Source organism: Carex rostrata, chromosome 6 (genome assembly GCF_964058835.1).
Source record: "Carex rostrata chromosome 6, lpCarRost1.2, whole genome shotgun sequence".
NCBI classification, from domain to species: Eukaryota; Viridiplantae; Streptophyta; class Magnoliopsida; order Poales; family Cyperaceae; genus Carex; species Carex rostrata.
In genome coordinates, this window is record NC_135923.1 from 2,491,332 (window position 1) to 2,514,464 (window position 23,133).

The 23,133-nt window shown below is 34.2% G+C and overlaps 2 protein-coding genes and 1 long non-coding RNA gene across 4 annotated transcripts; 1 reads left to right on the forward strand and 2 right to left on the reverse strand.

Annotated features, from left to right (window-relative positions):
- Window positions 1–815: 815 nt before the first annotated feature.
- Window positions 816–1,588, reverse strand: LOC144555809 (uncharacterized). The gene is made up of 3 exons (XM_078304237.1): window positions 1,396–1,588; window positions 1,266–1,317; window positions 816–1,157 (listed from the first exon to the last, which is right to left on the reverse strand). The coding sequence occupies exons 1-3, from the start codon at window positions 1,483–1,485 to the stop codon at window positions 847–849; spliced, it is 453 nt and encodes a 150-aa protein (XP_078160363.1). The 5' UTR covers window positions 1,486–1,588; the 3' UTR covers window positions 816–846.
- Window positions 882–1,219, forward strand: LOC144555810 (uncharacterized). The gene is made up of 2 exons (XR_013512125.1): window positions 882–944; window positions 987–1,219. It is a non-coding gene; the product is annotated as an uncharacterized LOC144555810 (long non-coding RNA).
- A 5,306-nt stretch (window positions 1,589–6,894) lies between the features above and the next one.
- LOC144555774 (CW-type Zinc Finger) lies at window positions 6,895–15,273 on the reverse strand. 2 transcript variants are annotated; one of them, XM_078304202.1, is made up of 14 exons: window positions 14,855–15,273; window positions 14,237–14,312; window positions 14,016–14,149; window positions 13,322–13,699; window positions 11,990–13,080; window positions 11,266–11,645; window positions 10,177–11,067; window positions 9,799–10,070; window positions 9,157–9,302; window positions 8,498–8,658; window positions 8,090–8,250; window positions 7,620–7,835; window positions 7,159–7,379; window positions 6,895–7,020 (listed from the first exon to the last, which is right to left on the reverse strand). In XM_078304202.1, exons 1-12 carry the CDS (start codon window positions 14,924–14,926, stop codon window positions 7,644–7,646), a joined length of 3,954 nt encoding a protein of 1,317 aa, XP_078160328.1. In that variant the 5' UTR covers window positions 14,927–15,273; the 3' UTR covers window positions 6,895–7,020; window positions 7,159–7,379; window positions 7,620–7,643. The 2 variants fall into 2 exon arrangements, with proteins under 2 accessions (XP_078160328.1, XP_078160330.1); XM_078304204.1 differs by lacking the exons at window positions 6,895–7,020; window positions 7,159–7,379; window positions 7,620–7,835; window positions 9,157–9,302.
- Between the last annotated feature and the right edge of the window lie 7,860 nt (window positions 15,274–23,133).

Consider the following 23,133-nt stretch of genomic DNA (forward strand, 5'->3'; position numbering starts at 1 on the left):
TTAATCATTTGTAATTCGATCAATTAGATATGAGAAGAGACAAAATATTGCAACTGTTCGCCTATACAAAATAAAAAGTTACAACTGTGCTCTATGTACAAAATGTAAAGAAAATTTCATGTATTTGTTTGACTTTTGTAATTTTGTTAGTTCATAATTTGTATTTCTAATTAATTTAGACCACATTTCAAGTCTCATAATGATCAAAATTGACAGATATACTCTAAATATTATAAAAAAAATTGCAAAGAATTTATTTGTAAAGTCATAAAGATACATCTTATAACATGCAAAAAAATCTAATGGAAGGGCATCTATTCTTGTAAATAATCAATTGTGGCCACATTTGAATTCAAATAATTTTGAAAAATATAATAGTCAATGGTCATCTATTGGCGTATGATGAAAAGCTGATAAAAAAAAAGAATTTAATAGTCAATTTTATTTAATTTTTAATTTTTTTTTCCCCTTTTGCTATATGTCACATTTTGTATTATTTAATATAATAGAATTTATTAGTCAAAGCCTACTAACAAAAATTAATCTGATAAAACATATCATGTGATATATATTATTTTTACATCCAATCAAATAGCATTATAATTAAACAAATGGAAAAAGAACTGACTAAGAAAATCAAAGAATGGACACCCCTTTCCTTTTTTAACTAAATAGACTTTCTGACTTTTTTAATATATAATTAATAAGGTTACATATAACATTCTCATGAAAACATTATCCAAACACTAAATAAATCATCAAATTAAGTTAAATGCTGTCAAATGTTATAGCCTAAAAAACTTCAAATTGGTTGTGAAAAATATTATATATACATCCAAGACAAAATCAATTAATTCTTTGAACTAAAGCCTCAACATACCCGCATTCGTCCTTGTCATCAGGACCCATCCAATAACCAGAAATAACAGTATTCACACTCAGAGGTGTACCAGTATACCTTAAATCAGCGGTATTCGCACTCAGAGGTGTACCAGTATAACTTAAATAAGTATTCACACTCAGAGGTGTACCAGTACAGCTTAAATTCAATGAGAAATCAGGTCTTTCAGAGAAAAACATACAACTAGAGTACCAACCTCTCATTTTTCTGATGCTATTTGTACCAGTTGCGGTACAGGGTGTCAATAGCTGCCAACCTGAAATTGATTGAGAATTGCCAAAAATCAGATAAGATGTATAAAATGTGCATAGATGAACACACACACACACACACAAAAAGAAAAAAAGAAAAAAATCTGATATACCATTTGAAGCTGCTTTATATGAGATATTGATTACCAGTGGAACTTCATGTCCCTGTTTACAAATTTTGGCATTCAAATCAAAGAAAAAACCAAAAATAAATGAAGTAAACGAAGTAATTGATAATTTTACCTCATTTGTGGCTCTCCAATTGAAATACGGTAACAAGGCGTCTCTGAAGAACAATGGCTTAGATACTGCACCCGCCATTGAAGAGCTCATAATAGTTCGCAATCTGACAAGGAAATTTTGATTTCTTTTAGAAAGGATTTGGGATTTGAGAGCTAGAGAGAGATTTTGGAATAAAAAAGGGTTTGGCTTTTTGGAAGGATAAAAGTAACCCTTCCTCGACTTATATCTATCTGATGGCGAAAGTCGTGTTTGTTTTTATGTGGCGAGTCGTAACTTGGAACTGAAACCGACCCAACTCAGAGCTCCTTCTACACGGTCGGGTATACTGGATCTGAATTCCATTTACATTCATGATTCATCAGAGCCAGTTTATACTTTAAAAATTTTAATATCCGAAATTTAAACAGCTAATTCAAGAAAATTATAGAAACAAAATAAATAGTTCCTTGAAATAGTAGAGAATATTAACTAACAAAAAAGAAAATTATAAATAAAGAGTCAAATTTTAAGAGGAGAGTTAACTACTAAAATTTTGAGGGAAAAAAATATATATACAGAGTTATTTTGACTTCTCGCAGCGCACAACTAATAGAGACAAATAAAAAAGTATATAATTGGTGCTTTGGATCTTGTGTGAAGCTAAAATAGCTCTGTTAATATCTTTACTTCCAATTTGAAGGAACCAAATTAAGAAAGGTAATTTATGCCTCACCAAATAATTAGGCACCTAAATGGACCTCCAAAATTTATTATTTCAAAACTAAAAAATAATTTTCCTGAAATAGTAATAAATTTACTATAATTAGGAAATTTATTTTGCTTGACCACCAAAATTGTCCTTCTCTTCATCTCTGTATCATTTAATGTGACCATGGATATACAATTTCTCTCTAAAACAAAAATTAACTGTGCTTAATTTCATCATGTCAAAGCTCTTCCAGTGCCGATGGATCGGCTTATGCGCAATTATCGCCGGTTGTTCGATGTACGTAAATTCATCTTTCGCCAACAGAGATTTCAAATCTGCGATGAACTCCGGGCTTTGTCCGGCACTCGGTTTTCTCGGCCTCTACATAGCTTCTAGTTTCAGAGATGATCAATGGGCTTATAATTACCTTAATTTTGGTAGATTATTATCTCTAATTTTCTTGAGAATAAGTATTTTGCATGATGGAGATAGCTTGATGAAGACTTGTATCACAACTGCTGGTCTTTTGCCTTGGGTATCCAATAGAATATATTGGTTAGCTTCCCCTAATGTAAGCATATATATATATATATATATATATAGAGATGGGCTATGGTGCATTGCAATGCATAGGCCATGGTGTGCATTGGACCATAAATCACCGATTCAAAGTCCAAATGACCGATCCAAACCGTTCATCTTGTTCTCCATATTAATATGTGCTTGGAGACCAAATTTTACATTTTTTGGAATTTTTTTACTATTTATTAAGCCACTTTGAAAATCGCTGATCCAACAGTGGCTTCTGATTTTACTGTTCCAAACAGTCACCGTTGGATCAACGATTTTCAAAGTGGCTTAATAAATAGTAAAAAAATTCCAAAAAATGTAAAATTTGGTCTCCAAGCACATATTAATATGGAGAACAAGATGAACGGTTTGGATCGGTCATTTGGACTTTGAATCGGTGATTTATGGTCCAATGCACACCATGGCCTATGCATTGCAATGCACCATAGCCCATCTCATATAGAGATATATATATATATATTGATGAGGGTTCAAATGCCTCCATTTTTTGTCTCCACCATGTCTCCATTTTTAAAAACTTTAATAACTCAAAATTTAAGACGTAAAAATCAAAATAAAACCGTTAAATGTGATCTATGTTATTTTCTCTATGTGCTCATAAAAAATTATTATATTTCGATTTTGTTTAAATGTGAATAAATAAATTGAAAAATCAACGTCTAGAAATTATCAACATTAGTGTGTTCTTTACAAGCTCTTGATGACAACCAAAACAAAATTGAAATGTTATATTTTTTTTACACATGCATAGATAAAATGATATAGATCATATCCAACAATTTTATTTTGACTTTTAAATTTTAAATTTTGAGTTGTTAATGTTTTTAAAAATGGAGACATGGTAGAGACATAGAAAATGGAGGCATTTGAACCCTCCTCATATATATTTACTATTCCAATTTAGATTTATTAGTGAGGCTATGGTAATTTGCAATGCGCATATCGGTTCGTGCTATGAATTCATATTTTTGTTTTCAAAGTCCAAATAGATGATCTAAAACACTCAACATGATCTTCATTTGAAAATATATTTACCATTAAAATTTTCATTTTTTTTATTTTTTTTACTATTAACCTTCCAAGGTTCTAAATAGCGATTATAGCGCTATAGCTTTTAAGGTCCAAAAAAACTATAGCGCAACCATAACTAGCTATTTAGAATCATTATAAAAGAAAAGCGGTTAATAGCATTATAGATTTTAAGGTCCAAAAAAGCTATAACGCAGCTATTGCGTAGCTATAGCTATTTAGAACCTGCTTCCGATGGTCCATAATGTTTAGATCGCCAGATTTTCTAGTTATCTGAAAAATAGTAAAAAGATTTCTAAAAGTGTAAAATTTGTTCTCCAAGTACCTTTTCATATGAAGAACATATTGGACTGTTCGGATCGACTGTTTGAATTTAAAAAAAAAAAATATAGATCCATAGTACCGGACCTAGCTACGTGCCCATTGCAAAGTACCATAGCCTTACTCTTTATTAATTTTTTTATATTTGTTTTTTCTTTTTGTTTTGATGAAACAAATCATGCTTTATTAATTTCAAACTTTCTTCTTGCAGGAAAGAAGCTTTAATATATGGCCATGGACAAAATATGCTTATCAAATGCTCAACTTATTGCGACTTGTTGTGGTTTTTCTTGTGTATCAGATCTGGAAAGGGAGGCACTTACTGACAGAAACATTTTTCCTAGAGAAAATTCTTTTATCAGAAATTTTACTTGCTTTCATTCCATTTGTAATAAGATTAGATGATATGTTTTCATTGGACTACTTTTGTGAAATTGTATCAGTCTTTTGTGCAATATGGTCACTAAGTGATATAAAGTGAAAAATTATCAAACCAGTACCAGTACTTTCTGGCAAATGAACTAGTACCAGTACTTTCTGGCAATCTTATTCAAAATAATGTTTTGTTTTTCTCTTTTAATATTTTTTAAAGTAAGTTCTTTATTTCAGTTGTTTTTAGAATGTTTAAATCATGTACATTATTTATTTATCTGTAATGTATATTTTTTTATATTCTCTAAATTATTTACTTGTATATTTTTCTATTGATGATTTGTTAAATTGTTTTTTTTTCCTCATGGGCATAAGCTAAAATGTTTTGTTCATTTTGCCACAATGCACATATAAACTATTTTTGTGTGCATGGAGGTAAGGTGATAGAAACAAGTTTATTAAAGATGATAAAAATATTGTGTCAAGAATAATAAATATGAGCATCCATTGTATTTGCTTTGATACTAATTTCTTTGAAGTTCATAGTTGTTCACTGATGGGGTCCTGAGCCATGAGCTCAAGACAAGGGCCTCAGAACAAGTCCCTTAAACAAACCAACAACTCGAATAGGCAAACACACAGATTTGGGCTGGCCAGGCCCAAATGCCGCGGGCCTGTCGAAGATCCGCATAGGCTGTAATATATCTAAGATCCCGAGACGGCCCGGCCCAAACTCGAGATCACTCGTATCTAAAACAAACTCCGTACGATTTGTCTCACCAGACAAAACTGTCAGGCTCCCAGATCGATGCGCTACGCGACAGCAAAAGCCCGACCTAAATAAGACCCAATGCTGAGCCTAAAGGGGGGTTCGCATTTTTTGACACACAAGAGGTATCCTACAAAGAAAACTAATAACTCACACACACACAAGTCCAGCTCGAGAGTTGCATCCTGCTACCTCGAGGGCTAGCACGTATCATTCATAAAAAAGAAAGATAACATAATTCAAAACAAATATACAGCAAAAACATACTAAACCAAAAACAAGTTTCATAATTGAAAACAATACTCCTATTATTTACTGATATGATCAGATGTAATGCAATAAAACAAAAAAAAGAAGCAAAATACTGCAATAGCAAGCACAGATAAGCAAGAAATTGCATACTACTCGGTATAGCACGATACAGAGTTCGAACTCATTATTCGTGCAACTCAGGGGCGGAGGTAACAAGCAACAATGCGGGTCAATTGACTCTCATTTTTTTTCAATTTTTTTTGTATTTATGCATTATTTTTACCCCCGTAAAATTGACCCCCATATATTTTTACCCCCGTAATTCAAAAGTCTGACTTCGCCTCTAATGCTACTCATATTCAACTGATATGCAGTTGTTCTCAAATTCCCTACCTTACTTTTTTCTTCTCTCCTTGGAGCAGCATTCTCAGTCTCCCTCAAATTTATTGTCAATTATAGGCACACAAAATGAAATCTTATATCACCAATAGTGATATCCAGTTATCAATATATGCAAATGCAATACTACCTCTTACCCAGGAAGACATCATGTAAGGTTTAGATGAAGTGTGATGATTATTCATTCTATCTAGTTTTCAAAAATCATTTTATTCGTTCTATCTGGTTCCTCAAAAATAATTTTATTCCCAAGTAGAAATAGAGTGTTCTTAAGTTTATGAAGTCCCTTTGTAAACTCAACTATAAAAAATATCAGATGAACTTCAAATAACAAATCAAAACCATTGAATCTCATCTACCCTACGAGTTATGCATCTACATACAAAAATTTTATAATTTCGAATTAATTTAATATATAGTCAAGCGGTCAAAATTAGAATATTTATAAATTAATTTAAATACATTTATTTTTTGAACATTTTTTTACCACTTAACTCTATATAAAATTAATTCGAAAATTTAAAATTTTCACACGTAAACACATCACTTATAACATAAATGAATTTCAACTGTTCAGATTTGTCATTTAAAACCAATCCGATAGATTTTAAAATTGAGTTCACAAAAGACAAAACACTCCTTGTTCCTTCTATCCAGTTCTTCATACAATTCTTTATCTTAATCTAGTTCTTAATACAACTCTTTATAGAAATTTTGTACAGAACGGTGTCCAAATCAACTAACTGTTCCCAAAAAATGTATGCTTAAATAGAATCTATTTCAGGTAATGAGAACATAGACTTCAAAGTGATGTAGGATTTATTTCTTTTTTGAACAAAATCCACACTAGTACCTCAAAAGTTTCAGAGTTGCATGAAGTTTTTAGATGTAGCTGAGAGCAGGAACTAAATTAATGCACTTAATTTATACAATTAGACTAGTTCTGATTCACCAATCAAACTCACCAACTGCAAGTAAAAAAAAATGTTAAGGATAAAAAAACAAAAAAATTATTATGGGTTACTCATCAGATCTCGAACTAGTGGTGGTGGTGGTGGGGGGGGGGGGGGGGGGGGGGTATTTACAGCAGCAATTGATAAGAAAGGAGACAGCATGATACAATTTCTATGAACATAGAACAGCATAATCGATGAATCTACCAAATAGACAGCCAGCTAGCCTGAGCTCTCTTTCCGTCTTAACCCTGAAAAATTGTTTAATTTGATGATATCAGTACCAGTTCATTCAACAAGCGAAAGTTGCACGAATAAATTCTGTGGTTCAAGAGATATATGGATCAATAAATAATCAAGGAATCAGATGTAGTATAAAAACGAATTACCGTGAAACTCTTGTCAGGTCTGCGCAGCTAAGCTTGATATTCCATCTCGTAATATTTACACTTGAACCAGCTCAACTCAAAACATTTGTACGCATGTAATCAAACTATTGGAATACAAAAAAATAACATGGCCATATACTCGTATAGCATGTCCCAGAATAATTGTACACAACGACTTGAAGAGTAGGGAGTGGACAAACCACTTTATTAGAAGTGTTAACCTGGAAAATTGCATTGTAATAATACAAGTCTCAGACATAATTATGTTCAAATTTTGAAATACTAAAATATCACCAAACTATTATGTTGAAATTTCATCAATCAGGCACAATAACAATGTTGATAAAGCATTGACTATCATCAGTGCTAGTACAATACAGAATACATACTTCAAATTATCTAACATATTTATTTACTTAAAAATCAATTATCTAATATACTTAAGAGGGATTGGCAGTTACCTGCTTAGTGGAAAACTCTTTATATTAATGACAGACAGACTCCATCGAAACTCGTACAAGCTGGAGTAGCTCTCTGACATTGTGAAAACCAAAATTAAGGGCACTTCTGACAGAGGCAATACCGTTTGCATCAACCCCTTCATTTTCAGAACTGAAAGCTGTGAAAGCGGCCAGTGACTTTCTAGTCGCTTCGAATGCACAATTTAGATCGTTTGTCTGTTATAATATTGAGTAGAAGTCAGACCCGATCACAGATGTCTAAAAATTATATCTAAAAAATATGGATATACATATGTATGGAGATGAACAATACCATTTGGAACCTTCCCTTAAAAGTCCAAAAAACACATTCATACCGGACCACACCAAACATACAAGCAACTAATATATTGGTTTAAAATTCTTCTTTTACAAATCATGTTGACAATAAATCCTTAGAATCTGGTTATAACGGCACGGAAGAGACATACATAGGCGAGTAACCGAGTCATATGAGGATGGTTGCGAGCGGCCATTAAATGGTTAGCACCGGCAACTTGAGGTGAATTTGAATCCTTGACCGAAGCAACCTTGGCCAATCCATGGTTATTCAAATTGTCAATATCTGAGGCAGAGGACGACGGTGACTCCCCTATAACAACGCCAGAGGTACAGTTAACAATACAATACAATAAAATAAAAATAAAAATGAACTTTTAATCTGACATGACCTAACTAAATACGAGTTGACAACTTATGTAAACTACTCAGAGAACTGCTCTTTCAACGACTAATGAATTGACAACATCTCAATGAATATCTTTATTTATTGTTGAATTTTCATCCACTGAACTCGTAATTAAAACACTGGTAGTCCTTGAGGTATAGAGATGAATTACCGAGCTGGAGCGTCTGAAGAGTTGTTTGTAGCTCATGGCGGTCCCGGCAAGCACTGGGATTTTTATAGAAGGCTGCCTTGAGATAAGCCACCTCCACACACTTGTATGCCAAAGCCGAAGCACCCATTTTCTTGCACTTCTCATATGAATGTGCACAGAAACTGCCAAAGAAAGACAAGGTGTAATCTTCAGATCACAGAAGGCGAACATACCCATCCCACTTTTTACTTTAATAGTTCAGACTGGCATGTTAAATGAGCATACAAACCGCACTAATAATATCTTAATAGCAGGTCGAGTGAGGTAATGGCACTCTGCATAGCACAGATTGGTCCGTACTATGGATCAATATCTTCATTTCCAAACAGTCGATTTGAATGGTCTAGAACTTCTAAGATCAAGTGATTTTCTACCTATCTAGAGAAATAGTAAAAAAACTCTAAAAAAATTAAAATTTGATCTACAAGTACATTTTCATAAGAAGAAAATATTGAACGGTACAGATCAGCTGCTATGACTTTATAAATAGAAATACTGATCCATAGTACGGACCAATATGCACTATGCATAGTACCGTAACCTCAATCATAACAGCTGATCCCTCAGTTGTTAGTTGTGTATGCAACAAATTTGTTCAAGAATAATTGTTGCTAGCTTACTCGCACAGTTTTGCAGTGTCTGAATAGATTTGCACGGCCTCTCCATTCCTATCCCCACCAGCAGGTTCACATAAAGACGCAGCTTGAAGAAACTTCAAGCCAGCTTCAAAATATATTCTCGTGCTATCCAGTTCTGATTCATCATTCTACAAGACAAACCCCACCAAGAAGTCAATATGTAAGTTTTTAGTCTCACTACGAATGTTAGACAATATTCTTATTCACTGTCCAGTGGGCCCCACTTGTTCAGTAAGGATGCTAAAGGGCAATAACTTCTCCCCATTTACTGCGTAGGCCTATGTTACATGTTCCCAGCATTGTGTACCCAACAAAATCTCCGAAACTTCTTTATTTTATTTCTTATTCATTTCTTTTGAGTTTTGAGTGTTCTTTTTCACCAAAATTCATGATTCTAGCTGTAGAATTTTATTTCATGAGAACTACATTTTTTGTTTGTTTATAATTTCCAAGCAACGATTGACGTCTGAGTGCAGTGCCTTAGGCTTGTAGATGAATTCCTATTTGTCGAATAAATATGAACTAAAATTCTAGAGAGAATCTTCAGGTGGCTCTGTTAACAGATGAATTAGGTTATACACTCACACGTAATGCATAATACCTCGGTGAGTACACTCTGATTACCTTCATACGATCAGCTGTATGCTTCAAAGCTCGGGCTTCTTTCAGAAGAACATTCTTCTCAGAACTGGATGTGTCCAGTGGGTTAGAAGCAGCTTGTCTAACAGCATTAGGTGGCAATCCATTAGCAATCTCCTGTTTTTTGGGCTGTGGTGCCTTTGGCAAATGACCATTGTGTGGTACATTATTTTCATTGACTGCTGATGCACCAATTTTAGTACCTGAGGCTTCTGGTACAAGCTTGTTACCTGCTGGCTGTGGTTTATCAGTTACCGCTGAAAATAAGATCAGTTTAATTAATACCGGGTTAAAAAAATATTACCATACCACTACTGAATCAGATCAGTGTGGGACCCAGATGGTTCAAAAAAATATTATTACCTTTGTCAGAATGGCTTCTGTGTTTCTCCTTTGGTCTTGAAGACACCTTGAATTCACTTTTAGGTATCTTACGGCGATTTGAACCTTCATGGTTTTCATGATAATTGGGCCTATCAGCGAATTGTACCGGCTTCTTCTCTGAGCACTCGCCATTCTGCTCTGGTGGTACGTTCTTACTACTTCCACCTGCTTTTAAATCGTCAGCCATGCTTCTCCGAGTCTCTGACAAGCGAGGCTGCTTGTTCGGTCTCTCCATTTCTGTGCTGGGACCCCTCTTTGGGCTCACCATTGGTAATGTGTACGAGGCAATATTTACTACCTCCTCTTTAATCGGTATTCCTTTTCTATGGAGCTTCTCACTGCTCAAATGCCTAACTGGAGAGGAAGAAACTGACTCAACTGGAGAGCCCCTCCTTTCATGAAGCTTGGTTTTACTTCTCCGGGAGTGGGACCGGGACCCAGAGACCTTAGAAGAGCTTGATGTCGCCTCTGCTGACGGATGTGCATAGGCCATATCCCTTCTACTTGAATTCAGAACCTTTTCTCCATGGTTCTGTTCTCTCAATTTCTTTTCTTGAGCAACATCGATTCTCTCAGGCACTCTGTCAGGTCTCTCAATTTCCGGTGTGCTAAAGTTCTCTCTCCTCTCAACTTTAATACCTTTTGTATCTAATCTTTCATCAAAGGATGATTTTAAGCTTGCCTTTTTAGATGACCTGTTCGCTATATCAAAAGTTGTATTTCCAGGTAAGCCAGATTCAGGCCTCTTTTCCTTTACGTAAGGATGAGAGTCTTCTTTTTTTATTTTCTTACATGCTTTAGAATCATCGGGTTCGACTGGTCTCTTGTTCTTAGATTTTGAATGCTTGCTGGCTTTCCCTGTAATATCTCCTGCGAACAAAAGGGAAAACAAAAACAATATAAAACAACATAAAGACCTTGAACTATATAGTTTTCTCTTTGGAAATATATTGATAACATCGTAACTTAGAAAAATGAAAACAGAAACAGGACTACTCTTTATTTGCACAATTTTTTTAGAGGTGGGTTGAGAAACAGTGAGGGGCCAAAAAGGGAAAGGGAGCAAACCTCCGTCAGAATATCGTCCCAAATTTTGGTGCTTAGACTTCTGCTTCTCTGCCGTAAAATCAGCAGACATGCTCTCAATGCCGAGTCCACCGCTGCCATAAGAAGTCGTCTCCAAATTACCTTTCAAAGATGCCTTCTCTCTCTTCTTCGGAGGGTTGGTTAAATCAGTACCCTCTCTGGGTTCCTTTTTCTTCTTTGATAATTGAACTGGTACACTATTAGATTGGACTGCACCAGTCACTGGTGCGATTACATTAGCATCAGGTAGAACGCCAATTGATGCATTTGCAATGCCGGGGAGTGGGAGCGGGACAAGGTTAAGTGCATTTGCACCAACTGTCGTTTCTTCTTCTCCGACATCACACCTGTTCTTTCCAGGCCTGCAGAACCATTTAGGCATAATAAAATTAATATAGATGTACTCATATTCAAGATTAATTAATCACCAAGTAAAAGTCGGGTATTAAAAGTATCAGAAGCACCTCAAATTGCATAAAAAGAGTTCACTTTTTGTAACAATTTGCTTGCTCTACATAACTATGAACTATTGCTCAATGGTCTACAAGCTTTTCCGCACAATATGCAAATGTAAGATGACGATCTTAATTAACATGTTATGTAATTCATCAATTTTCTTTTGGTCATATTTATCAACAAACACCATAAAATCTGAGAATAAGATAGGAGAGAGAGAAAATTGTACAAAGAGATAAATCCAACTTACAGCCAATCAAGCAGTTTACAGTGCCATTTATCCCCGAGGCTGTCAGGATGGATCCAATAAGGCAAGAGACGCCACTTATGACACTTGTCACAACCAACCCAATTTTCCTTTATTTCCATTGGTGGAATTGGTGCCACCAGCGTCTCTGCAGTTGTTAGATTACCAGGTGCTGGTACAGGATTATTAATTTGCACATCCAAAGCTGGTTCTTTCTCAAATCTATTATTAGAGGGCCACTCCTTTGGCAGAGATTCCCTCAAAGAAGTAAAATCCTTCTCATTCTGAATCTTCACACCAACCGGTTTCTTTCTCTTCTCTGACAAATTCTCTTCCAAGAACTCATGTGCAAAATCTTTTTCAATTTCACTTTTCGGGAGGGTGTCCGACTTTTTAGGTCTTACAATAGATCCTTTCTTTCTATCTGTAGAAGTTGAGTTACTCGATTGCTTTTCCTTTTGCACTCTTCTCTCGTCGTACTGTGGTTGGATCTCGTCGTACTGTGGTTGCACTTTCACCTCTGCTGCATTTTCTACTTCTAGTTTCATGGAATTACTAGGCCCCACATACTGGTAACCGTTTTTATTGGATTCAACCGAATCAGCTTTGCTGATGCTTACTTTCTTCTTTGACTCACCTTTGCTTTTTCTCTTGGTATCAAGAGAAGTAGTGTCTTTAAACCTTTCTTTGTTAGATGGTGTAGATTTCTTATCTCCCTTAACTGATTTCAATTTAGGTTTAACCTTTAAATCCACATCCCCATTCTCTACACTTTTAGATGCATAACTCTGATCAACTTCAACTAATTCTACTTTCTCCTTTACCAAGTCAGTTGCACTTGTTTGTTCTTTGGAGGGTAAAGCTGGTAATTCTTTCAAAAACTTTGTACCGGAATGTGTGCAATTTTTCTCATCAGGTCTTGAGTTCTTCGATTTATGGGCCTTGGCCTCTTTGGTCGGGATATTTGGCTTAGAAAGGATTTGAGAAGTCTGGGCATTTTTCAGCACAGGGGTTGTCTTTCCAGTGAAATTCATAAAGCATCCCTTGATCGGTGAAAGAAGAAACCCACCAGGTATCAGAGAGCACGTCATTGCCTGTATAAACAGAAAATAAATTATTAACTTATACTGGACTTCTATGTACAGTGAAATTTTATCACATTGGCAAAATAATCATTTCATGTACAAATTTCTAAAATGGCAAACCTCAAGTCCATCTAGTTTATGGCATTCTAGTCATTGATACAAATCAAAACATTAGAATTTTACTGTTAAGAAACTACTCAATTAATACAACTGTAAAGCATTTTGATCAGAAGCATAAAAGAAAGATCACCTCAAGAATGGACTGAGGAGATTCACCAGGTACCCCTCGAGATTCAGCAGAGGGTCCCGCACTCCCTCCAGAACTTGCTTCGAATGAAGAAGAAGGTGAGATGTCAAGCCCCAGGCCGCTATAAATTGCAGCATTATCTCTCCTCAGTGTGTTTTCATTACCAACTTTAATGCGAACTTTAAGCGTCTTTTGATCGGTGCTTCCGCCACCAATAGAATTTTTTGAAGAATTGTGCTTTTGAATAGGCAGTTGCCTTGAACTGGGCCCACTTGTAAATGTCTCTTTCTTTACTAGATTATCTGTCGATGGAATTCTTTTGGGAATGTTCCTAGAGGAAATTGAGGTGCCTGTTACCACTGAGCGGTTGTGATGTGTTCCCTTCATCAATGCACAACAAAATAAAATGAAGTTACTACATAATGAAATACCCCTATTCCTGGTCTCATCATTTCTTAAAATTTTCTTCAATAGTATATGATGAAGTTTTGTCTAATTCCTTTGCTCTCTTTCCTACTGTTATTTTATTTTTATTTTTTTATTGAGACTATAGCATGAACAAGGTTCTTTGCTTTACAATCTGAGGTCATTTAATTCTTTTTGTATTAAAAGCGTTGGATAAAATAACCTGGCAATTGGTTGCTTCTCCATTACAGAAATAAATTAATGAAAAAAAAAAAAAAACTAGGCAAATTACCTCCAGAGGGGGGTTGCAAGGCGATACAGAGTTTCTATGGTTGGGCGGCTTAAGCGGGCTCCGCGGCTGAGACAAAACAGAAGGAGACCGTCTATGTGCCGGCAAGAAAGAACCGTAACCTCCAAATTTTGCCCCTGTTAATCACATTCTCACTGTTATTTCACAAAAGATGTAACACATCTGGAGAAGGCAACGGCTGTGATTGATTTCTTTCATCTTACCCAGGTTCTCGGCTGATAATTCCCCCCCAACAAATTCCTTCTGTAAATGCCCCAGGATATTCTCGATTTTCTCATCCTGAAACAAAAAAAAAAAAAAAAAATTAAAAGATTGGTGATTTGGTAGCAAAGATTGAGAAATGAAATTTAGAGAGGTGGTATAAACTAGCTCGGTCTTTTATTATACACAGTTAAGGAATTATTCAGCCTCAGAAATGAAATTTCCTGTTTCTAATTGTGCAATAAACACGGTTTTTCAATTGAGTCTGTAACATGAACCAGTTAATCAGAAATAGTAAAGCTTAACAAATACTTATAATCTTTTTAACTACTATTGATGCTCCTCCCTATAAGCAGCTTCTTTTTTTCTTTTAAAGAAAAAAAAGAAGCAAAAATACATCTTCTCATTAGAAAAATATTTAATTTAATTGCAAAAGTTCCCTTTTATTTTTGATTTCTATAACCACTTTTCTTCAGGTTTTGTAACGAATACGTTACTGATCAATGCCCAATGACAGAATCTAAGTTCTTAGCTAGCGATCAATAGCAAGAGCATCTAAAAACAAAGATTAACAATTTACCAGTATTAGTTCTAAGATCAAATTGAGAAAAGAAACTCACGATGTAAGAGTAGGCATCAGGGTCAGGAATAAACTCGCACGCCTCTCCTTCCTCTAGCTCGCTATCGTCCATTCTCAATTTGAAAACCCTAATTGCAACACTACTCTTAGTTCGAACTGCCAATCATGGCTTTCGAAGCACAAATTTAGATCGGACCAACAACCGCCAGCCCCAATCCCTCTTCAATCGAATTGAGTTTAGTTCAAAAATCCCAAATTCGGGTAGAGATTCAACGATCCGAGCGATCCTAAATGGAATCAATCACGAATCGACTCAAAAGAGAAATGAAGAGAGAATTCGTTCCGTTTTACCAACACAACGATCTTTCCTAATTTTCTCATCTATTTTTCTTTTTTTCGGCTATGTTCTTGCAAGAAAATCGTGCGTTTTGCACCAATACCCCTCAAATATTAGTATTTCACTCCTTCAAAAGAACCAGAAATTTATTTTGTTACCACCCTAATAAATCAAAATAAATTAATTGGTGCGCAGACTGAATATATACACGGAGTAATTTTTTTCTATTCTGTAATAAATTCAGTAATATGAATTGTGAATATAGATGTCTACTAAATAAATGCACATTATATATGTGCAAAAGTAGTTTTTGGAAATGAATTATAATTTTTGGGAATGCACATCATATCTGTACAGTTGAATCTGAGTTTTTGGAAATATCCTCGGTAATCAGAACAAACCACTATTGTGCATGCTTCCAAAAAATATATGAAGTGTATATGAATTTATTGCAAAAAAGAAAAAAAAAATCGGTGTGCAGACCCAGTCTACGAACCGATTGGGATCTTTACGCACCTCCAGTCTACGTGAGTGATAGGAAACAACAAATGACTAAACGGGTGGTATTCAATTAATTTTGATTTATTATGATGGTAACAAAAAAAAAATCGGTAAAAGAACTGTGTTAATTTTAGCAAGTTTATTTCATTAATTATCACATTGTAATAATGTGAAAGTAGTGTGTCCGACGGTAAATACCTTGGTTATATTTATTGTGGCCGAGAAACGGGACTGGGTGGGGCCTAGCGGGCCAGTGAAACGGAGAGGGTTTTGTTTAAAAGGCGGCTGGTTGTATGAGGGTATAAATGAAAAGTCGGCTTCTTTTACGAGGGTGTAAATGATAAAAATCGTTGTTTCTAGTTTGATCCATCTGTATATGGACCAGTGGCAACGTTGCACTTGCACGCATAGCGTTAAAAAACAAAAAAAAAATCAAAGAAACAAAAAGGCAACAGGAGAAACTTATACTGGGCTCCACAATTCAGTGACTTATCTAATGCAACGCCGGGCTTTTCGGAGTATCGTTTCAGCGAAAGGAAATATACTTATCGAGTCCAACTACTTCAACTAGTTACAATGAAAGTTGAATCCAAATCCTCTGTAGATATTCTGTATAACAGAACCTGTCGTATATCACTGATTCAAATTAAAGGGCAGATTACAACTTGTTACGGGATATTCTTTATTTATCTTGTAACAGAAAATCTGGAGTATTGTGGAACACGGTCTTCAGCGCCGCCCAAGTCAGGGAGCCCATAATGTAACAGTGCTACCTTAGCTCTGGTCCTCTCCAGTTATTATAACTCGACAATGGATTGTAGACTGAGGAGAAAGGTAGTACTGGAGAGAGAGAAGTACGGATGGGTGCATGCGTCATTGGTTGGTGCGGAATAGGTACAGTGGTGCTGTGATTGGCAAATGGCAAGCAATCTTTGGAATCTTGACATGAACAATCAAAACATTTATTAAATTTATTATAACAATAAAGACATCGGATGCTGACGTTACATTTATTAAATTATTTTTTTTTTTATCAGAGAATTTAATGCTCCTTGCGTAGAAAATTTACTCATAATTTCTTCTCATTTTCTCATTTAATAATGCACTCATTAATCACTTAAAATAGCATTGCTAAACTCTATATAATACTATTGCTTTCCTATGATTAAAAAGGGTAATGTACAAGAGAAATTAAATTTCTCAATATGGACTAACAAAAAGCCTTTGGACATTTAATACGAGAAGGTTTTGCAAATGGAACAGAATCTCTTCTCTCTGTGATTAAAAAATTATGTCTCTAAAGTTACTGACATGTGGGTCCGGAATGGATTTTAATATTTAAATATTAGATATATTTTTGTCTCAAAATCTACTCCAGATTCACGCATCAGTGATTTTAGAGGCAGAAATTTCCTGCCTACAGAGGGAGGCAGGTGATCCAATTCCTTTGCTAATAATATCAGTAGAAAATTTGACCAGCTGTTGTTCAAACAGTAGGACAAATATTAATATAGCATGTACACCTCGTTAATATAGATTTTAATGCATTGGGGAAAAAAAACATATGTAAAATTAATTTGTATATTTTCTTTTATTAAAGAGCGAGGTACATCCCAATAATATGTTTTAGATGATATTCTCAAGAATTTAACCTGCTTTTTCTTGAAAAAGAGATAAGAGCTTGTGTCGCTGCACTAAACCCGCAGTTCAAAATTAACTTTGTACTGAATCTACATATTATTTAATTATTACTATTATTTTATCAAATAGCGTATATCACTCTTCCAACATTGTAAAGTTGTTCCTTGATTATTCAAATATTAATATTTTAAAGTTGATCAAAGAAAAAAGAAAGTGATGCTCAATCATGAAAATTCCTTACCTTCATTCTATCTCAATGACGCTGTCACTTTGATCAAACGCCTCAAGTGACAATGACTTCAATTTAAAAATAACATATTGTCCCTGGAAGAACGGATAAAGCTCTAGACTTCTCGAAGAATTCACATCACCTAAGGTCCGGCCATTTTTATTAATATCTTAAAAAAAAAAGAGAAACTTTTAAAAATGTCCTCCGATTTTATTTTATTTTTTATAAATGCTCCAACCGCCAGGTTCACGGGCGGCCCAAAAATGTCATCAGACCACTAGGCCTACGGGCGGGTCACAGCAGAAGCGGACCCCCCCCCCCCCCCCACCACCACAGGCGATCCCCTATGCATAGCAGACCTCCCCCCCTCTCCACACGGACGGTCCACTTTTTTTTTTTTTAGAGAGATCTTAGTATTTTTGTTTAAATAATTTTGTGAAGAAAAAGTTTTCTTGTTTATAGTGTATGCCAAAAAATAAAACATTTGATATATTTATGAAGTGATGTCGTAACTCTTTATAACTTTGATTTGGTTTGTCAGATGGATATCACAAGTTTAAATATAACACTAATTAAGGACTTGGCCTTGATTCTAAAAAAATTATTTTATTCATACATAATAAAATATAGTTAGATTGCCTCAATGATATACATATACATATATATACATAGAGTAAGGCTACGGTGAGTTGCGAAGTAAAACACGTTTTTACTTCACGCAATATCTTCATTTTCAAAGTTCAAATAGCCGATCCAAACCGTTAGATGTTTAATCTATATTAAAATATGCTTGGAAACTAAATTTTACATTTTTTGGAAATTTTTTACTATTTATTAAGTCACTTTGAAAATATGAAAATCCGGTTGAACAGTAAAAAACAGTAAAAATTTCTGGACTGCTGGATCGGCGATTTTCAAAGTGGCTTAATAAATAGTAAAAAAATTCCAAAAAATGTAAAATTTGGTCTCCAAGCGGTTCGGATCGACATTTTGAACTTTAAAATCGCAAAATATGAGCGTAAAGTAAAATAGTCGCTTTACTTCGAAACTCACCGTAGCCCAACTCTATATACATATATATACATGTATTATATTATATATACATATACATATATTATATTATGATGAGGGTTCAAATGCACCCTATCTTTCAAATCATTTTTCTTCGTTTTCAAAGTCCGAATAGTCAATCCGAACCATTAGATACGATCTATATATTAAGATGTGCTTGGAGACCAAATTTTACATTTTTCGGATTTTTTTTTTACTATTTATTAACCCACTTTGAAAATCGTTGATTTTGCATTTTCTGGACCATTGAATCAGCGATTTTTAAAGTGGCTTAATAAATAGTAAAAAAATTCCAAAAAATGTAAAATTTGGTCTTCAAGCACATCTTAATATATAGATCGCATCTAACGGTTCGGATTGACTATTCGGACTTTGAAAACAGAGAAAAAGGATAGGGTGCATTTGGGTGCACAAAAATTTGAGTGCATTTGAACCCTCCTCTTATATTATATATACATATATTATACATATATTATACATATATACATAGCCCATGCAGCGGGCGCATGCAACATTTGACTTCTTCTGGTAAATCAGCAAGTCTGGACTGATACAGGGACCAAATTGTAAAAGTGATTATATCAGCATGCAGAGCATTAAAAAAATACACAGAATTGACACAAATTTAAATTTATTTGAATTTTTCTATAGTTAGTTATGAATTTCCAAAGTTCAGCTTTCGAAAAAACTTTAAACATCCATAACTTTGGCTAGAAAAGTCGGATTTGAGCGTATGATCACTTTTCGGAAAGGGGAGGACGAGACGGATCCGAATATCACTCTCAAATAATTGAAGCATCAGAATTTCAAAAAAACGTCGTTTAGTGCCTCAAAAACTCAGTTTAAGTTTTCGTTTGACGGTAGGCATTAAAAAACAGCAATTTTCAAACCATCTTAATAAATAGTAAAAAAATTCAAAAAAATGTAAAATTTGGTCTCCAAGAACATTTTAATATAGATTAAACATCTAACGGTTTGGATCGGCTATTTGGACTTCGAAACTAGAGATATGGGCGCGAATTAAAACATCCCGTTTAATTCACAAAGTAGCGTAGCCTTACTCTACATGTATATATATATGTATATATAATATAATACATGTATATATATGTATATTATATATATAATATATAATATATGTATATGGAGATGGGCTATGGTGCATTGCAATGCATGGAGGGGTATGTGCATTGGACCATAAATCTAAAATTCAAAATCCAAATGGCCGATCCAAACCGTTCATCTTATTCTCTATATTAATATGTGCTTGGAGACCAAATTTTACATTTTTCTGAATTTTTTTACTATTTATTAAGTATTTTACAAAATTGTTGATCCAACGGTGGCTGGTAATTTTACTGTTTTGTTAAGCCACCGTTGGATCAACAATTTTGTAAAATACTTAATAAATAGTAAAAAAAATCAGAAAAATGTAAAATTTGGTCTCCAAGCACATATTAATTTGGAGAACAAGATGAACGGTTTGGATCGGTTATTTGAATTTTGAATTTTAGATTTATGGTCCAATGCACAAACCCCTCCATGCATTGCAATGCACCATAGCCCATCTCTATGTATATGTATATATTTATATATACATATATACATATATTATAAAAAAATTGAGTTTATAAAAAAAATTGTATATATGTATATGTGTATATGTATGTATGTATGTATGTATGTATGTATGTATGTATGTATGTATGTATGTATGTATGTATGTATGTATGTATGTATGTATGTATGTATGTATGTATGTATGTATGTATGTATGTATGTATGTATGTATGTATGTATGTATGTATATATGTATATATGTATATATTATACATATATTATAAAAACCAGAAAAAGAGAAGAAGATTAACAAGCTGTCAGAGCTTGGAAATTTTTGAATAAATACCAAGTCCTTAATTAGTGTTATATTTAGACTTGTAATATCCAACTGACAAATAAAATCAAAGTTCACCAAAAAAATAAAATCAAAGTTATAAAGAGTTACGACATCATTTTATAAATATATCAAATGTCTTATTTTTTGGCATACACTCTAAACAAGAAAAATTTTTCTTCACAAAATTATTTAAATCAAAATACTAAGATCTCTTTATAAAAAAAAAGAAGAAGAATAGTGGACCGCCCGTGGGGGGTTGGGGGCGGTCCGCTTCTGTTGTGATCCGCCCGTGGGCCTGGTGGTCGGGGCATTTATAAAAAAAATGAAATCGGAAGGCATTTTTAAAATTTTCTTTCTTTTTTTGGGTAGTAATAAAAATGACCGTCTAAGGTCTAAGGAAATACAATATTTATGTTTAGATTTGGACCGTCCGATCATAATTTATAGAATATTAAAAGAACTCGTACATTTCACTTCAAACTGAATTGATCCATATTCTAATCAGACAGTTTCAATCTCAACTGAAATATTTTGAGGTAACCTCAGAGGATATGTACTTGACCTTGAACAACCAAAACAATGAACTATCTACCATATGAATCCACTTACAAACAGGAGGTGGATCCAGAATTTTAATCAGGAATAAGCATAAAATATTGATAAGAGTGCAATTTTTCTCTCAAAGGTGAATTAGAGCATAGTACAATTTTTGGGCCAATGCCTAATAACTTGCAAATTCAAACTTTAACAATTGTCGGCAAGGACAGGTCTACAATTTTGACAAGAGATGCTTGGTTACACCTATGATTTTAAAATTGTTTATCATGTGTATTCAAAAAAAAAAAAAAAGCTTTTATATAGTTCAATATGCCTCATAAAAAAATAAAAAATTAAATGTGTGCATCTAGTTTACTAGTTTGAATTTCTACTCATAATTATAAAGATTTCCATTCAAATCTTATTATTATATATATTTCAGCACCTCCACTTAATTCTTTTAGTTCCGCCCCCGACTAAGAGGATTCGTATCCTCCCAGGTATTTACCTGTAGAGGATTATCTTCACTTTAGGTTTGAAATTAAATCTCAGCCGGTTTGGAATTCAGACTAGCACACAGGGCAGTATTATTGGACTTTGAGATTCGTGCCAAGTTAAAAGAAAAAAAAAACGATCCAGATCTAGTAATTGTAAAAAATTATCTGATTTCATAGCCCAAGCAAATCCCTCGCTTGAAATCAAATGAACTCCGGACTTGTTTATAGAGGGGGAATTCTTAGAATTTGTTTTGTGATAAGTTGTAATAAACAAAACTATGTCATATTTACTGGCGATGCATTTCCCAAGCATGAGGTGGCACTTTAGCGATGGGGCCAGTTATTTTTTGTGTGAAACATGGATTAATATAGAATTAACTTCATGATACCTAACCGAGGCTAATTATTTTATTCATCATTTTTCTATTTTTTAATTTTTTTAATTTCCTGGGTGAAGTTTGTTTATCAGTCAGCCTCAAGCTCATATATAACCACATGCAATGTTTTCTAATTCCCAGACCATGCAGCCACTTAATCATTGTAACAAAGACGGTTCAATTAATACCCTTCTTTTACTCCCCACCTGTGTTAATTGTAAATAACGATATGCTGTCATCGGACAGATACGGTATATACCGTCAAGAGATTAATTGAAAATAATAGTTCATATTTGAAAATAATCATCTAATTAGTTAAGAAAATTCATGATAGTTTGATCACTGTCAACGACTAATTTATTAATTAATTAATCAGTCTAAATAGACGTTTTTTACAACACTGGTCCTCACTAAAAATCATCAGGTGATACATATATATTTACATGCGTTCAGTAAATTACGATGGGTTACAAATTCTGGATCTGTAACTTCCCAGGTACCTGAGGGGATGTGAATTTATAAATCCTAGGTCAAGATATTGACAGCTCACTTTTTGCTTCATGCAACGCACGAACATGTATATTGTATGCTGCATGAAACAAAAATTACTGTCTATATCTTTACGTACCCAAATCCCACGGACTGACGACAATAATGTCTCGCATCTAAAAAAGGCTCGTGACTCATTCATTATTCGATTGTGACTTAGCATTTGATATGTTCGCTGACAGTTCATTTGTTATTGGACCGAGCTGTTAATGAGTCAATTTGTCATTAGTTCGATCCACAATTAACGAATTTAAGTTGGGATCTATCTCACTCGCCAGTTTATGAGCTAGCTCAGCTAGGCATCAATTTGTGAATTTCAAATTCTAACTAGACCCAACGAGCCAACTCACTAGCTCGGTCCAACTCGTCATGATTTCAAATTAAGATTTTAGCTCAGACCCTTAAAATTAGCTCGCTCATGACTCGAACAAGCCAACTCGTGACGATTTCAAGCTGAATCAAATTTCAACACCTACTCGTGACATGCCAGCTCGTTACCACACCTACTCACGTCATAAAACCTCGAATCAAATTTCAGGAGACTTGACTTAGACTGCGGTTACGTAGATTTTTTTTTTTTTTTTTTTGAAAAATAGGCACGAATGCCCTTCCATTATATAAAAGAACCATACAAGAAGTAGAGTGACAGATCTTAAATAAAATAAAATAAAATAAAAAAATAC

Bases quoted from the DNA above. Each gene is read 5' to 3' on its own strand.
- LOC144555774 (XM_078304202.1), bottom strand. From the start codon at position 14,926: ATGGACGATAGCGAGCTAGAGGAAGGAGAGGCGTGCGAGTTTATTCCT. The intron at 11,646-11,989 runs GTAAGTTGGATT...ATGGTTCTGCAG, and splicing joins TGTAAACTGCTTGATTGGCT to GCCTGGAAAGAACAGGTGTG. The intron at 10,071-10,176 runs GTAATAATATTT...TCTTATTTTCAG, and splicing joins CAGAAGCCATTCTGACAAAG to CGGTAACTGATAAACCACAG.
- LOC144555809 (XM_078304237.1), bottom strand. From the start codon at position 1,485: ATGAGCTCTTCAATGGCGGGTGCAGTATCTAAGCCATTGTTCTTCAGA. The intron at 1,318-1,395 runs GTAAAATTATCA...ATTTGTAAACAG, and splicing joins ATTGGAGAGCCACAAATGAG to GGACATGAAGTTCCACTGGT. The intron at 1,158-1,265 runs GTATATCAGATT...AATCAATTTCAG, and splicing joins ATATAAAGCAGCTTCAAATG to GTTGGCAGCTATTGACACCC.